The 18,788-nt window shown below is 41.6% G+C and overlaps 1 protein-coding gene across 1 annotated transcript in view; it reads right to left on the reverse strand.

Annotated features, from left to right (window-relative positions):
- Window positions 1–1,445: 1,445 nt before the first annotated feature.
- The window catches only part of ITGA8 (integrin subunit alpha 8), a 713,969-nt gene continuing 696,626 nt past the window's right edge, over window positions 1,446–18,788 (reverse strand). The window contains exons 29-30 of the mRNA XM_078663606.1: window positions 12,909–13,031; window positions 1,446–7,375 (exon numbers count right to left, since the gene is read on the reverse strand). Of these exons, the coding sequence (XP_078519732.1) occupies window positions 7,289–7,375; window positions 12,909–13,031 (210 nt within the window). The 3' untranslated portion in view covers window positions 1,446–7,288. The remainder of the gene's footprint in view (window positions 7,376–12,908; window positions 13,032–18,788) is intronic.

Here is an 18,788-nt window from a genome sequence, read left to right on the forward strand (position 1 = left end):
TGTATTTATACTATCATTTTGCGTGGTTTTGCACAATACTAGCAATAAGAACTGCTTTGCCCAAAAAAACATTAGAAAATATCCAAATGTTTTTTCCATGTCTATGGCTAGGAGCTTGTTTTTCATGCACTGTCACTTTGAATAGAGGAGATTGAACCTAGTAACGTGTCATGTGATCAAGGTCCCACGAGGATGGAAACGCGTAATGGCGGCGGTGCTGGGTAAACAATAAAATAAAATATATACATATATGTATAACGTAAATCCTTTTTCGTAAACTTCACTCTGGAAGCAGGCATGGACTCCATTAAAGTGCATTGTCCATGTGTCCATGGCGCGTTTCGGCCGCTTTGAAAAGTCCTTGATCACATGTCAAACTGTCTTGAATTATATGATGTATATATATGATACTTCTGCTGTAACCAGCACTGACTTGCCAGCAGATGGATTATTTCAATTTAATAATGGTGAATAGTTATGCAGTGCACACTGCAAAACAATTAGGCTGCTGGCACTGAATATCAACTGCCACTTTTTTGATTGACAGAAGAATGCAAAGCTGAGCTGGTTCTGCCAGGCTTCAAACGTCTGACCAGCAAATCTCAAGGTTAGTGAGCTAATTACGCAGCTCCTATAAATGCGAGTGCATTTTGGATACCTAGAATGTCTTGTATGACTATTATGGTACTCCATTTCTGAGTGAGACACCATTCCAATTAAGGCCAGCTGGCCAGCAGGCCAAACTTGCCCTAGCACCTCTTTTTCGAGCATATTCTTCCTAACATCATATGTGCACAATGCCACAACCAGAAATATAAATCCTCTTTTTGAACTTATTTTATTATCTCCGGTGGTTTAATTAAAAGTCTGAATTTACACAGCTCAGCAATATATGTGGTCAAAAGCTATGTGCCCTGAAACAGCGGCACACAGTAAAAATAAGCAAAAGTGCTTAGATATTAAATACATTCCTGCTGTGTCACATCATGGCGCCGGCATAAGCCGAATTCATGACTTTTAATCGTTGAGAGGCACTTCTACATTTCAATATGGCTGCCTGCCAGCAACCCTAAATAACAAAGCACTCACTCATAAACAATACCGAAAGGCAGTGTGTCAGGCAGATGCCTTTTGAAACAAAACAGCTCATGTTGCCATGATGGCTGCACTGTACCTGTGGACAATGGGTTTTACCTTTGTGTTCTGCATTCCTGAATATTTATAGCATTTTGCAAGTCCTCACTAGTTATTTTTCAGATCACCCGTTCAATAGAACTTTAAAAATGTCTCTCTCCAGTTACCAATTCTACTGGCTAAAAAATTGTGAAAAATCGGCGATAATTGTAAGGAAAGCACAATGATATCAAGGTACAAAATGCGTTGTTGCCAAAATAAGAATCACACAACTGACGCGAATTTGCAAAAGAGAGGAAACTACACACACCTTTGATGTCAATGCAGTTTGTATTTTATCAGTTGGAAAGTTACACAATCACACAACCATTTTCTCAGATATACATATATACATTTAAATAAGGAAAGTCTGTAAACGGATAATTAGATCTAAATAATGGAAAACCAAAAACGGAGTTCGAATGAGAAATAACAAATCTGCAAGTAAAAGTATTCAATGAAAATACACATTTTTTCTTTCGTGCTTTGCTTTGAAAGGGTTTACAAAATGTCTAAGTATTCAACTTCGTATGCGATTTAGTGTAAATGACTGTAAACAAGATAGCATTGAAGAGTAAAAAGAACAGTATTTTCTCATAAGTGCACCTATACAAAAGTATGAATCGTGCGAAAAATATTGTTACAACTTTTATTGAACTATAGTATTATGAAGTATAGCACGTCCCCCGACTTGATCATAATAAAATATTTTGATTGTCTTATGTTATTGCCAGCAATTCCTGATATAACAAGATTTTTCATGATGGAAAATATTATTTACATCCTGGCTTCCATGTTGGGAGTGCAGTTCTTGATATACGTGTAAGACGGGCTGTACGGATGTAATCCAGCTGTCCTATGTTCAGGGCAGTGAAGCTGATCAGTTATATAAATCTAGTTATAGTAAATTGTCCCCAGCTGCCATCTTTCTTGGTATATGTCTGTGCAGGTCAACCAAGTAACTAGTTCTGCAGTTCAAGGCACACATTTGCAGCAAGCAGCTCACAAACGTTTATTTTGTCCTTCGAAGGAGACACTATAAAGAGAATACTTCTCTCAGTGGAGTAAGAAAGCCCGTCCAAGTACTTTTCACACTCCATGGTATATACATATGAATGTGTACATGATGTTTCTGAGTGCGACTCAAGTGATGTGAGAAGTCAGTCGTGGGCTCGCATGTTTGAGACTTCATAAAGTCTCCATTGTTTATTCCTGGTTCTTGGTTTTCATACCTCAATCTCACCACTCCCCCAGGAGGCTATCCAGAACTCAGACTAATATCCCCACTCACAACACCATTTCCAGCTGTTAATGAAAGTTAGCAAACTGGAAGGCATGTACTATTGTATGCCACGACTGTGTACAAATATGTTGTTGCAAATTCCAATTTTTGGGGAGTGTGTGGATCAATATGTAGTTTGGCTTGAGATTTTTTGAACACCCAGAGACTCATTAGTTTGGGACAATCCACAGACCCACTGACGTTTTCCACCCGGGAAATGGTCAGAGATTTGCTCCATTAAAGGACTGGTGTAAGTACATTTCCAGGCTGGAAATAGGTAAGGAACACACCACCAAACGTCCTAGGGGCGAACAGGAAGGGGCTTCTCCCCCAAGAAACATGTTTTCCTCATGAAGAAAAAAACAGATTACATTTTTAAAAAAATGCAACTGCATAGTGATCTGCCTTTTCCAGTACACATTTCAAGTGTGTGGATAATCTTGCACCAGCAAAACAGCAGAATCTAAAAAATACAAATGACATTTCAGTACTGTGCATAGAAGCATACGACTGGCACAGCTCTTTAGGCAATGTTAGTAAATATTAGAAAATAGTAAATATGCACCTATTCTTAGCAGTATTTTTAATGAGTGTAGATGAACACTGTTTTTGTGACGTGTGGATGAATTATCAATGACCATTCCGAACAGATAACAGTTGTGTCCTCTCCAGACATGTCCCAAAACCGTAATATTAATTTATAAGGTGGCACTCTCTGCAATAGCTATCCTATACAGATAACCCCAGGATTTGTTTCCTGTAATCTATGATACACAGCTAGTTATATGCCCCTTTATGTAGCAGCTCCAAATACAGTAAAAGAGATTTAGCAATTACCTGTAGCAAATGAAATTGTAAAAAAATGTTCACTGCAATTAAAAAAAAAATCAATTACATTTATACATTATCAGAGGTAAGACTGAGATTTTGTTCATAGTGATAAATGCTCATTGTGCATTTGGAGAATGTCTGCCTACAAGCAACATTGCCTTGCAAAACAGACATGTGGCGTATACATATACCTTTGTAAAACTACAATACATTTTGTACAGTAAATGTCTGGTTTCATTCTTAAAGTGACATAGTAAGAGTGACAGGTATTGTAGTGTATGCATAAGATAGGTAACATCCTCAATAATACTACTTCATTCCATTCACCGGTTGCACAGGATATGGGTTCATGTTGGGTCCCCTTATACACCTGTCCCAATATACACGAAATAAATGAGCGTGGGTGAAACAAATTAAATGTTGCATATGGAAAACTTTTCTTACATGTTCTATTTCCATAAGGATATGCGTGTACTACTCACAGAAATGTACCAAACTAGAAAAGTGGAGGGGTGACGGAGAGGATAGGGTGTCCTAGGAAGTTCTTCCACCTGCTTCCCATGTCTCTCAACTATTAAATCCCACTGAGTCAAAGCTTAGATGTATGCTAGTTATTATTTCTTTTCAATGATGGACTAGGAGTTAAAAGCTACCCTGTTTACCCAGTGAGTGTAGTGAGTTTGATGTTCTTCAGAAGAATTTGTTGGAAGCATTACAAATGTGTCTAACAGAAAAGTAGGTACACTACCTCAGGGCTCTTTGCCAGGCTTAACAGCTGATAATTCTGCTCTGGCCGGCTTTAGGGCAGTGTGAGAGGTGCTGACGCACTGGGCGCTGACCTGTGGACGGGGCGCTGACTTCAGGGGGGGCGCTACGCTTAGCAATAACTAATGATTAGAGAGATATGGGACACTTTTGCCCGGTGGTAGTGAGAGAATCCGAGGAGGCGGTCCAAGGGCCTGGGGGTGCTAAAATATTTTGTCGCACTGGTCGCCACCAGCGCTAAAGCCGGCCCTGATTCTGCTATTCAACCACCCCTAAAGCAGCCCCCTGACCCTCAGCCTATTCGAGGATTTCCCTGTGTTCAATGAAGTCAGTCTCACCCTGTTTATAATCATGAGCCAAGGCATGTAATACAGTGAGCTGTGTAGCACCACTATGCGGGTGTTAGGGGTATTATAAGGTAGTGGAAGGTAAGGGAGGAGAAGAGTGCTCTGGGTGGAAGCTAATGATACAGATTAGATACATTTATTGCAAAAACGCTCTTCCACTAATCTGTGTCATTTTGAGCATATCAGCAATGCATGCTAACAATCAAAAGAGGGTTAATTAATTCAATGTGTGCTTGTAAAAATCAGCTGCCTAGCATAGACCATATCATGATGCATATTTTTGCTCATAAGATACTGAAGTCATATTCAGGATCAGTAAAGGAGAAATGTAGCAAAAAGAGAAATAATGAGTCTTTGGTTATTAATCCCGCTCTTTGCATCCACTTAACCCGTGAGCCGGCAAGGAAAGTTCCAACAAGGCCTCAACTTCAGCCACTGTCTGCATGTTTTCCTCTTACTGATGCACAGCTGGGCTCTAGCCTGCCAACTCTACACAAGGAAGGCTTTCAAAGAGTCTCCATTTATGGAATCTTGAAATCCGAATATAACACTTGTGTCACTTTGGAGATTGTGTGAAGGATCCATCATTTATTCAGTGTAAGGCTTAAATTTAGAATCTGTCAAAAAACGCATAGTACACTATGAATACTACCAAATATGAACCTTACACATGGCTCTCTGTACTGGAAATAGTGTTTATGTACGAAACAGGAAGCAGGGAACTGGCAACTGAATGTGCAATCCAGATTTATCAGATTCATACAGTATCTCAGATTAGATTGTCATAACCATCACTTGGTTTTACCAACTGCACCACTACTGTCTAGGATAAGTACAAAAGCACAATTATATACATATAATAAACAAAATGCCAGTGTAAACATGCTTTAGATAGTTCAATGCGTAATGTATTGCACATAGATAAATTCTTATATCCAGCATTTCCTAACTGTGAAACCATACCTTACCTAAATGTATGCGGAAGACTATTCATTCGACTACAAATTTACTTATCTCAACTTCTTACATTAAACTAGAGAAGTCAATAGTTTCTGAATTAAACAATGTTTTATGAATTTTATTTTTGGGTATTAAGGTCTTTAAATCTCGGACAAATCGTTTTCTAATACAGTACTTTGACCAGTGTAACAACTATTTTTGCATGATTGCTATATTCATGGCAGTTATGCATATTTAATGTTTCTTTGTACAATACACAAACTGCCATAAGACATAGGTATAAAAATGTGTCTCTCATGGTACAAATTCAAATCTGGTAATAGAATTTTACGTATTTCTGGTGAATGCAGTTTTTTTTCCTAAAAAAATTTTATAAGGCATAAAATATCCCCCTCACCAAAACGAATGTTTAACTCAAGAGCAAACTTATTTGCTTTTGGTTCCAAAGCACCTGGGAGTACCCCCACAATAGAGACAATGTCAGTGTGGAACTTAAGGAAAATGCTCGATCTGCATAACAAGTACACAATGGATTGAGTAGCTTCTTAAATCATCTGTTAAAAATCTATTCATTCTGGCAATCCTATAAATTGTCCCTATTTTGCTTTCATTATTTAGCTCCGGAATCAATCTAATGCTAACTCTTTGGCAAAACTAATATTTATGTCAACACAACATTACTATCTGAGTGTCACTAGATCTAATACAGCATTATGAGCCATCATGTCTCATTGGCTGTCTCTCAAAGTTTACCCTATAGGCGTTTCTCAACATTCTTGCTGGTTCAAGAAATCTAAGGTTTTATCACAACAAGCTCTCAACAGAAGGGCTATACAGGTTCAATCAGAAATGCCATGCAGCTCCTAACACTGCATAGTCAAACAAGTTTTATTCAATCATCTTCAGGATTCAGCCCGCTCATGCTTTGTGATATAAGATAGAGGGTGCTGCACTAGTTCAGGCAGTTTCACTGACGTTTCCTAGAAAAATGAATTCTGAACAACTAAGTAATTAAAACATTGGAGCTATTTAAACTTGTTATTCATAAAGAAGAGGTTTCATCAAATGTGCAAAGTGACAAGCACCGTAAAAGATCCGCATTTCTGTACGAATATGGTACTTCTTGGTGTGCATACATATGTAGCGGAACCTGCGAAGTGACTTTATTAGGCCATTTCTAAAAAACCTGTACATATACACTGTGCTTGGTAAAGAAGTTTCTAAGAGAAAGGTATGAAGACAGGTCTGTTTTAAAAATCTCATGTGAAAAGAGAGACTGATAAGAATGTTAGATTCTTTTTCAAAATACAAAAGAAACAATCCACTTCTGTGAGCCGCAAAAAGCACATAGCCAGGACTTCTGATTTTCTTTAGAATTTTCTTTCCAATGAGGTGGGAAATAAATATCTGTGCTTGAGTACTCAAAAGGCAAGCAGTAGGATATTTCAAATATATGTTCACATTACAATCAATATCTGGTTCAAGTCTACAGCCATGTTTCCATAAGAAGAGCTATGTCATCGATGGCGAGTAGTCCGGACATAGTCGTAATGATGTAGAGCAGCTGATTGCCTTATCACCTTCCATCCTCCATGCTTGACTTCAGAACAAGTTTTTAATTTCCTGGTGAGTCCGGGTTACGCTGCAATAGTCTCAAGGCACCTGCCATGGTCACTGTAATGCACCCCAGAGCAGGAAATGCTCAAGTAAAACCCAATGCTCCTGTACCAGTTTTTTAAGGCTGTGAATATTGCTGCCCTGCGCAACAAAGGTTCATCACAAGGAGAATTTCAGAAAGCTGACTAGCTGAAATTACAACATTGTAGCAATTCCAATTTCTAAAGTTCAATTGGAGTGGGTGCAAACGTCTTTAGTTTCATTCTCTTTTTTTCTTAAGTTGAACTACATTTATAGACACTTTTTTGATTTTTCATGCCTCAGCCGTTTTTCCTTTTGTTAGATGTTCTGTGTCTGCTGTTTCATCCTGAGGTGGTCGAGCTCTGTCAAAGAACCCACACTAGAAAAAAGAATGGGATATTGGAAGGTTTAGAACAAAGAACAGTAATAGTCCAACCAAACATTGCAGTAAATCTGTAATAAGTCAAAAATGCGTGAAGTATAGAGCACTGGATTGGAGGGCAGAAGGTATTTGTTAATAATCACATCCTTAGAATTTTTCTTACAATCACAGTACATTTGGGGCGGACAAGCCATACTTTAATTAGCAATATATGATGAGTGTGTTGGAGCAGCTTATACTAGAGGTCCCACGCAAGTGATCGTAGACACTCCCTGGTCTGCTAGAGCAGATTTATATCCTTCCCTCGGATGGTGGATTGCAACTAAAATTCAGTTTCCAACAGAGCACCACACAGGAGCATGCTTGGGTCAAAATAAATGAGGCAATGGTGTTGTGCCGAATAAGTCAAAAGAGACTTCTACAAATACACAACGAACATGACTTTGGAGGATCTGTTTAAATTATACATCCTGCAGAACACTCTCCTCTGCCTGATTAAGCCAGTTGTCTAACTCCATCGCTAACAACGCACTGACATTAAAGGGGCCATACTTTGAGAACACGCATTGATAAAGCTCCTTGTGCAGAAACACACATGCCTGATCTTCTCAGGATAAATCCAGAGTACTGGACACATTTACATGTTTCTCTTTCAACTTGTCATAACTAAACCCTGCCATAAAACCTTGAATGTTCGGATATACAACAAATGGGATAAAAGTGATACACCATTATTGGATGATGGTTAGTACATATTTTAAGACTTTAGCTGACCAAGGGTCATATGTATCAAGCCTTTTTCCCGTTTGCAAACGGGCAGATTCTCAGAATCGGCCAGTTTGCAATGTAAAAAAGCCTTTTGGGATGTATCATCCCAAAAGTCCATCGCAAAATAGAGAATTGCAAAATTTGCGATTCTTTATTTTGCAAATGCAATTAAGAAATTGGAAATTGCAATTCCTTAAATGCAATTCTGGAAGCACCAGAAATTTGCTATTTGGCCTTAAGGAATTGCAAATTACCACCAACTTCAAGTTGGTGGTAATTTGCGATTTTCTTTAAAAACGCACTTTTTAGATTTTTTTAAAGTACCATATGTCGCACATGTATGTGCGCAAAATGTGCACACTTGCATATTTCAGGGGTGCAACAGGGTGTCCTTTTGGCACCCTTGCAACCTTGAATTTGCATTTTTAATTTGCGATTCTCTAATTTGTAATCGCAAATTGAGAATGTCTTCCCAATCATTCCTATGGGCCTCCTAGCCCATAGGAATGAATGGGAAGGTATTCCTTATTTGCTAATCTTAAATTGCGATTTGCAAATAAGGAATATGTAGGATTCGCTAATTTTTTTGCAAATCCTACATACATTGCATTTTGCGATTCACTAAAAATCACAATTTGAGAATCGCAAAACTCTTTTTTTATACATATGACCCCTAGTCTGTTCAATAAGGACCCCTTCATGCTACAAATGTTGGATTCATATACAATCTTAGAAAATAAAACTTCCAAATATACAATAAAAAAGGAAACTCTCAATTCATGTTTTGTTAATTTCAAAGCATAGGTTGACACAATAAGCAATTGTGGGAAAAAGTGAAGACAAGGAAAATAAATCCAGTTCATCTGAACTTAACGCAAACACAATGTTGTTAAGTGAAGGAGGGTGGGAATGAAACAAATCAATCCCTTATTAATTTAGCTTCGAAACACGATGGTTGTATAAATTCAGTGTGGCTCAGTGGTTAGAGGCGGCAGACCCGGAAGCTGAGATCGGCCGTGGACCAGGGTTCAATTCCCCGCCTCGGTGGGTCTTGGGCTCTAAAATTCCACGGACTTGATAATTCTCGCTCCGGTGCCTACTCGACTCACGGGGTCACACTCTGCAACTCTGGGCAATAGCTTGCTTAATCTCCACTACGGCCCCCGCGGCGGGATGCCTGGCTTTCACCTTGTGGATACCCTGCTGGGGTATCTCACAGGGGAATACCAGAACAGGTTCCCTAAGCAAGCGCTTAGATACCGTGTCGGTGATTTGCGCTATATAAATACATGTACATTTACATTTACATTCACATATGTAAAGACCCTGTATGAAACTGTACACGTGCCAACACTAATGTCACCTGGAATAAGCCATTTAATTTTCCATGAACCATAAAGTCTTGCAGGCGTGCAATGATAGGCATAGGATTTGGTCAAGGAGGTGATCTAGGTCCACCTTTTCAACTACTAGTAGGTCAGAAATGCAAGATTCCAGTATTCCCATTATTCGCACAATGTTGCGCCTTGACCTCGCTTCTAAATCTCTGCTCTTGGCTAGTGCAGACTCCAATATTGTTCTGAGTTTTACCGTCCTTTTACTCTATGAGGTTGTGTAATATTCTAGATCAGATCTCCTCATCTCAGCTGTATCTATCCTACAAGTATTTTTGCTGACTCTTTTTTTTGTTAATCAATCCTGACTGAGAGAGGTCCTACCTTAGAATCTACGGCCAGTATTCTGCTATTAATTTCTATTAGTAACTGTTTTATGTCTTCATCTAGAGTGTTAAGTGGCAGTTTGAAATATCTCATCAAGTTTTGATTTGATGTTTTTTTAGGTGTCAAATTACAATTTTCCCTGCTTAGCTATTGTACCATTCCTCTTCACAAATATTCTTTTGGGCTCAGATCACGGAACTCATCGCTTATCCAGATCTTCTGTTCTGGCTTGAAGTTATGCCCACAGGCATTGTTTTCTAAAGTGGACAAACTTTGTAGCTGTGAACTGGCAAAGTTTATCACGCTGCTAAAATGTCATAGACAAAGCTATAATTTTGCACATTTAATGCTTTGTTCTCTTACATGTAGCCCATGTGGTCACATTAGGAAATGTCCCGAATCGTTGAACCAAATCAGTTTCAAGCTGATAGGTGCAGACTTACACAGTGAATTGATAACTTGATTCCACTTGAATTGACATATACGCTGATATGAGATCACCCATTAACATGTTGATGAGAATCATAGACCTCAGTTAGGGGCTGCTCAGTGTAGTAGTACCTACTCCTGGCTTGACCTCTGGTACTACTAGCACTGTCCTTCCTACTCAGATGTCCAGCTTCATGCAGACAGCACCAATAGTACCAGAAACTAAGCAGGGATCTATGGAGAGCATTGTTTATATTCAAGAGCGTCCACTCCTTACCTTCCGCAGGCCCCTGAGCAACAAATGTCCAGGGTCTAGGAGTAGACAGGCTCAATACTCTCTCTGTGAGGGTACATCAAAGGGTGCATGATGTCACTATCACTTCCCCTAGGGTCTTCTGGGGAATCAGCATAAATAATGATGATAACAGTGTCATGTTAGCTCTTAAGTCCATCTGAAAATCAAGTGCCTCTATGATGACTTCAACAACAAGATACATGACTCCGAAACCACTCCCCCCTCCAACAATGCCAGCCAGCCCACCATCTCCTCCTGGACTCCTATCACCACCAAAAACACAACATCGACCATGAAAGGCATTCATCTTCCACAGAGGCGCCACCGTCATCGCAACGTAACTACGACGCACCATCAACGCCACCTTAAAAACCGGCACCTTTCCTGATGACTGGAAACGCGCAGAAGTCAGAAGTTAGTGGACCTCAAGAACTACCGACCCATCTCCCTCCTCCCCTTCGCGACCAATGTCAATCCAGATTCCGCAGCAACCAGAGCACTGAGACCTCTCTACTTGCCTCTACAGATGACATCAGCACCTTCCTCGACCAAGGACACACCGCGGTCCTGATCCTACTCGACCTTTCCTCAGCCTTCGACACCCACACTCACCTCCAGACTCCACGACGCCGGCATATAAGGAACCGCCCTCCTGGCTTCACTCCTTTCTCACTGGCAGAACCCAAAGAATCAGACTTCCACTCTTCCTCTCCAGTCCCACTGAGATCAACTGTGGAGTACCCAAAGGTCATCGCTCAGTCCACACTCTTCAACATGTACATGGTCCCCCTCGCCACCATTGTCATACATCATGGACTGAGCATAGTATCCTACGCTGATGACACCCAGCTCATCCTCTCTCTCACCAAGAACCCTAACACCACCAAACTCAACTTCTAGGAAGGAATGAAGGACGTTGCATCCTGGATGAGCAGCAGCTTCCTGAAGCTCAACTCGAAGAAAACAGAGGTCCTCGTCCTCGGACCCTCCCCCTCTGCATGGGACCATACCTGGTGGGCCACTATCCTCGGCAGCCCCCCAATCCCACAGACCACACCCGGAACCTCGGCATCGCACTCGACTGCTCCCTCTCAATGACCCGACAGTTCAACGCCGTCGCCTCCACCTGCTTCAACACCCTCTGCAGCCTCCGGAAGACCTTCATATGGATTCCCTCAGAATCAAGGAAAACCATCACCCACAAACTTATACCCAGCAGACTGGACTACGAAAATGCCATCTACGCTGGTATCAATAAGTCTCTGCTCTGCAAACTCCAGACCATACAGAACACCGCAGCCAGACTCGTCCTCGGCATCCCTCGACACGAACACATCAATGAAACACCTGCGAAACCTCCATTAGCTAACCGTTGAGATGAGAGTAACTTTCAAGACACTCACCCACACCTACAAATGCCTCCACAACAGTGGACCACAATATCTCAACTATAGAATCTCCCTCCATGTACTCAAGAGAAAACTCTGATCCGCCGACCACACCCTCTCTGAACCCCAGTGCAGAATAGATGGGAGAACCTTCTCCTACATCACGATCAAGACCTGGAAAGAGCTCCCGATCGACATCAGACACGCCCTCACCCTGCACATCTTCAGGAAGACCCTCAAGACCTGGCTGCTACCCCCTCCCCTAGCGCCTTCAGACCCACAGTGGTGAGTAGCGTACTTAAAATTTCCTGATTGATTGAAGTCTCATTAAATGCCAATGTATTGTCTTGATCATCTCAGCAACTTGCAGAAAAGGAGCTATCTTATTGGTTCAGCTATGAACAGATCATATCAGATTAAAGAACAGTATGCACAATATTTGAAAAGAGTTATATTTCGCAATTTAAAAAAAAGTTTGTAAATTAATTAGTTGCTTTGGGGCAATGGCAGCATTTGCTACAGCTGGCTCTCTATTAACTGTTCGCATTATTTCCTCATTATAAACCAGGCAAATGGAAGACCAGAATTCTTTCGACTGTGTCAGTTCTGTGGAACCTTTCGGAACATAAACAATATGCAAAGAGGATGCAGCTTCCTAGCACTCGAGCCAAACTGCACGCTCATTTGTAATCAGAACTTGAGTTTACAACATGACTTTTAAAACAAGCGGTCTTCCTGTGTCAGCAACAACATAAAGATAATGATTCCAAAACAAACAAAAGAGAAATATCATTGGCTATTCCCAAGCTACCAAAAGGTCTCAAGCTGCATTGCTTATCGCTCCCTACCCCCGAGTTTTGCTTTTCACTTCCTGGCAGCAGATTTCTGAAATGTTTAAGGAGAACAGAAAAAAACATATGCAGACTTACTTTCCACATTCCTAAAATCAAAATGGCCAGGACCAGCAGTCCAAGCAATATCGCCAAAATGATGACCCAAAGGGGGATCGCAAAGGAAACATTTGGAGTCGCCCAGATGACTGATGTTTTAATCTGCAAACAAAACACAACAAATGTTGGAAATTAATATGACATTCAAAAACGGAGTAATTTTCATTGAGGAATTTAATTGTCATTCATTTGAAACTAGATCTTTGCACCTCCCAGGCATGTGTATGCGCACACAAAATTGCCCAAACTCTTAGAAGAAGGTACTACTTTCATCTCTGCATATGTAAATATAGGTCTGGACCCATAGCTCCGTGGGGACAGACATTGGACAGCTCTATGTCGTGGTAGGAGATGAAGGGAGGCAAAACTCTTTCTACTGGGAAAACAATTTAATCGCTGTTTTATTGCTTTACGGCTAGGGTGTCTGTTTCACAAAAAACATGTAAAAGTGCTAAGCGTGTTGAAGGCTGCTATTGGGATGCATGTGAAAACATGTAGGCTACTAGCAGCTTTGGGATTCAGAGGAAGAGGGGGTGACCTTTGAATGCTATGCTATTTTATGTTATGTGATGTTATATTATACAGATTTGTAGAGCGCACTATCAGTCGGGAGGGTATCCTGGCGCCAAACGGTTGTGAGTTTAGTCAAGCTTAGAGCCAAGTCGAGCTACTAAAAAAAAAAAGTACTTCGGCTACCTGAGGAATTGCAGAAGTGAGGAAGAGGATGTTATGTGTAGCAGCACGCCATATCACTCATTAGGAGCGATGCAGTAGAAGGATTGCCCACCGGGTCTGGATTTAGTATGCATGAGTTGTGTGTAAGTAGGAGTCCAGATGAGCGTAGGTGTCTGTCAGGTTTGTGAAAGCAGATGCACTTGTTGAGGTATGCCGTGCAAATGAATTGAAAGTATGGGTGAGGAGTTTGAATTGTGCTTGTTTGTGTATGAGTAGCCAGTGAACGCTCCTTTAAGTGTAGTGTGATGTGAATGTGGCGTGGGAGGTTGACAGTGATTCTGGCTACTGAGTTCTGAATAGTCTGTAGCCTTCTGCAGAGTTTTTTATTGATCCTGGCTTATAGGGTGTTCCGGTAATGCAGCTTGGTTTTGACGAGGGCACACATGACGGTTTTCGCTAGTGCTGATTGAGAGCCATTTGAAAATCTTCCTCAGCATCTTCAGGGCATGGATGCATGAGTTGGTGAAGGGATTCACTTGGGCAGTCACGCTGAGTTTGCTGTCAATAACAACTCTGAGGTTCTTGGCGTGGGTGGTGGGTGTCAGTACCCACTCTACTAGCCATCAGATGAGGACCCGGGGTGAAGTGTTCTTCCTGGAGATCATAATTTCAGTGTTGTTGGTGGTCAGATTCAGACACTTGGTCTCATGCACGAGGCGATTTTAGTTAGCAGGCATTTAACTTGTTCTGGGTGCTGGGCATTTTGCCTATAAGAGAGAGAGAATGAGTTGCATGTCGTCAGCTTAGGAGAGGACATTGATATTATGAGAGTGGATAATGCTGGCTAGATGTATCGGGTATGCGTTGAAGAAGATCAGGATCAGGGACATCCTTGCGGGTCTCCACAGATGAGGTCACAGGAGTGCAAAGTGTATGGTGCTAGGATTACTGACTAGTTCCTTCCAGCCATGAAGGATCAGATCCATTGGAATGCATGTCCTTGGATTCTGATATTGTGTAGATGTTGGATGAGAATAGGATAGGAAACTGTGTCAAATACTGGGGGGGAACATCCTTTTCAAAGCGGATGTTACCCCTCAGTGCTTTTACGACGCGTCCTTTACAACACAAGTTTACGACTTGCGCTGGAGGGCGCTAAAGGATAAAGAATAGTATATTTACTATTCCAACACCTTCCCTACTATCCACGGGGACTGGTGTTAGAATAGTAAATTATAAAAACGCAAGTCGTTGTAACGACTTGCGTTGTTAAAGATGCGTTGTAAAAGCACGCGTTGAAACGGTACGCGTTGTACCGTCATACATCCATACTGGGGATATGTCCAGAGGATAGTCATAGCAGATATAATTAGTTGCATGTATTTTGGGATCTGAGGAGCACCATTACAGGAGGTTTGCACCTTGAATATAAAATCCAGAATATCGAGGCATGCACATAGCGAGGACAAAATGTCAAATCCAAATTATCGAAAAATAAGTATAGATTTTCTATACCTTGTTCCATGCCTTTCTTTCTATCTATCTATCTATCTATCTATCTATCTATCTATCTATCTATCTATCTATCTATCTATCTATCTATCTATCTATCTATCTATCTATCTTTCTATCTATCTATCTATCTATCTATCAATCTATCTCTGTCAAGATAATACCTCTTTTGGACTTAGAGTGCCCATCAAATTATGCAAAACGGAAAGCATGGAATACTGGCTAATTCCCAAGATTAGGCAGAGAGCACCTCCTTTATAAGAAGCATCCTACAACAACATGGCCACTTTGAATCTGCTCACCTCAAATGTCTGTTTTATAGCAGAATTTTAAGCAAAGGTTTAGCACAGTACCATCCACTCAAGCTGAACAATGTCATAAACCTCCAGGAACAGTATTACAGCTTTGGATTGCTAAAATAACATCCAAGCCAATATGAAATGAATAAAAGTAACCCCAGGCACATGTTGAGCTGTAGTTAGAGCTCATCAGAGCCATACAGCTTTGTCCAGACATGAGGTAGTACCCAGTATAAGTCAAGACAATCATCTTCCAGGCTTGGAGTACTGAATACATTATCGCCAATCAAAAGCTGTAGTACTGTGCATAGAGTCGTAAAAGGCTTTTATAAATTTTCAGCTTGGCTTGGATGGCACTGTGCTAACTTATGCTTAAACACTTTGCTGTAAAAAAGACAAAAGGATTTGCCCTTTTTTTTTATCTCAACATGAATGGCACTATGCTTAATACTCTTCTAGAAAAACAGACATTTGAGCTAAGCATATTCTGGATGTCATTGGTGTTGTAGGGTGCTCCGTATAAAGGAGCTTTTCTCCACCTAAACTTGGGAACTATGCAGAGTTCCTTGCTTCCTGTCTCACATAATTTATTCGGGACTGTAAGCCTGAAAGGGTATTGTCTTGACTTATCCTGTGTGCTCTCTTGTGTCTGGACAAAGCTGTGCCTCTCTGATGAGCTCTACCTAGAGTGAAACACATGTCATGGGTTGTTTTTATTAATTCCAGGTTGGCTTGGAGTTTTTTTTTACCAATCCACAGCTGTAATATAATGCTTGGAGTGGTAAAAGACTACTGTGTGGAGGTGGAGAGATAACCCTCAATATCCAGTGCGAATAGCCATTGTGACCAAAGAATAATCATGAAGAATGAATAAAGATCCGCCTAGTAATGTTTAGATAAGTGTAGCTCCGTCCTGTGGTAGTCTATATAGGAAAAGACTTAGTGCAATTAATCCATCATATAAATTGTTCTAGCTCTGTCTCATTGGATTCCAGTTGGTATACTAAGGAAAATGTTAGTGATAGTCATATAAGTCACCATAATGGGCCACAGTGTGCATGAGTGGAGTGCCACTGTGTACAGTGTTGAGCAGCTGAGTGTCCGGAATTTCTTAGGAACACGAAAATTAACATTAACCACCCCACCCACGATCTTCCTCCTTCCACTCTTCATAAATAAAATGGAGAAATATGCCTCATGTTGATAAATATTTACAACAAGGGGTGGTGATGGACAGAGTCTCTGAATTAAGCAGAATACTCTCACCCAGTCAAGAGATCAGGGCTAGATCCAACACCGTTTTTTAGCTCATTGCACCATCCCAGTTTCAGAACCTGGCTGTATGCAAATTAGTCTGTCCCTGGCCCAGTGCATCATGGGAACAGGGCAGACCAGACTACAAAAGCCAATTCTTACACTGGGAAGGAAACAAGTTTCCGGGGACCGGTTTCTGGCATTTCAGCCGTCTTCGGCCCGGCTTGCTTGAATCCTGATGGTGCAATGAGCAAGGGACTCACATCTGAGTATACCCTTCCACGCTTAGGGTGGACAAAAATATTTACAACAAGGGGTGGTGATGGACAGAGTCTCTGAATTAAGCAGAATACTCTCACCCAGTCAAGAGATCAGGGCTAGATCCAACACCGTTTTTTAGCTCATTGCACCATCCCAGTTTCAGAACCTGGCTGTATGCAAATTAGTCTGTCCCTGGCCCAGTGCATCATGGGAACAGGGCAGACCAGACTACAAAAGCCAATTCTTACACTGGGAAGGAAACAAGTTTCCGGGGACCGGTTTCTGGCATTTCAGCCGTCTTCGGCCCGGCTTGCTTGAATCCTGATGGTGCAATGAGCAAGGGACTCACATCTGAGTATACCCTTCCACGCTTAGGGTGGACAAAAATATTTACAACAAGGGGTGGTGATGGACAGAGTCTCTGAATTAAGCAGAATACTCTCACCCAGTCAAGAGATCAGGGCTAGATCCAACACCGTTTTTTAGCTCATTGCACCATCCCAGTTTCAGAACCTGGCAGTATGCAAATTAGTCTGTCCCTGGCCCAGTGCATCATGGGAACAGGGCAGACCAGACTACAAAAGCCAATTCTTACACTGGGAAGGAAACAAGTTTCCGGGGAGCGGTTTCTGGCATTTCAGCCGTCTTCGGCCCGGCTTGCTTGAATCCTGATGGTGCAATGAGCAAGGGACTCACATCTGAGTATACCCTTCCACGCTTAGGGTGGACAAAAATATTTACAACAAGGGGTGGTGATGGACAGAGTCTCTGAATTAAGCAGAATACTCTCACCCAGTCAAGAGATCAGGGCTAGATCCAACACCGTTTTTTAGCTCATTGCACCATCCCAGTTTCAGAACCTGGCTGTATGCAAATTAGTCTGTCCCTGGCCCAGTGCATCATGGGAACAGGGCAGACCAGACTACAGGTTCTGAAACTGGGATGGTGCAATGAGCTAAAAAACGGTGTTGGATCTAGCCCTGATCTTTTGACTGGGTGAGAGTATTCTGCTTAATTCAGAGACTCTGTCCCTCACCACCCCTTGTTGTAAATATTTTTGTCCACCCTAAGCGTGGAAGGGTATACTCAGACATGAGTCCCTTGCTCATTGCACCATCAGGATTCAAGCAAGCCGGGCCGAAGACGGCTGTAATGCCAGAAACCGCCCCGGAAGCTTGTTTCCTTCCCAGTGTAAGAATTGGCTTTTGTAGTTTGGTTTGCCCTGTTCCCATCATGCACTGGGACAGGAACAGACTAATTTGCATACAGCCAGGTTCTGAAACTGGGATGGTGCAATGAGCTAAAAAACGGTGTTGGATCTAGCCCTGATCTTTTGACTGGGTGAGAGTATTCTGCTTAATTCAGAGACTCTGTCCCTCACCACCCCTTGTTGTAAATATTTTTGTCCACCCTAAGCGTGGAAGGGTATACTCAGACATGAGTCCCTTGCTCAATGCACCATCAGGATTCAAGCAAGCCGGGCCGAAGACGGCTGTAATGCCAGAAACCGGGAAAATAAAAACCCGGAAGCTTGTTTCCTTCCCAGTGTAAGAATTGGCTTTTGTAGTTTGGTTTGCCCTGTTCCCATCATGCACTGGGACAGGAACAGACTAATTTGCATACAGCCAGGTTCTGAAACTGGGATGGTGCAATGAGCTAAAAAACGGTGTTGGATCTAGCCCTGATCTTTTGACTGGGTGAGAGTATTCTGCTTAATTCAGAGACTCTGTCCCTCACCACCCCTTGTTGTAAATATTTTTGTCCACCCTAAGCGTGGAAGGGTATACTCAGACATGAGTCCCTTGCTCATTGCACCATCAGGATTCAAGCAAGCCGGGCCGAAGACGGCTGTAATGCC

This window comes from Lissotriton helveticus, chromosome 10 (genome assembly GCF_964261635.1).
Source record: "Lissotriton helveticus chromosome 10, aLisHel1.1, whole genome shotgun sequence".
Lineage (NCBI taxonomy): Eukaryota > Metazoa > Chordata > Amphibia > Caudata > Salamandridae > Lissotriton > Lissotriton helveticus.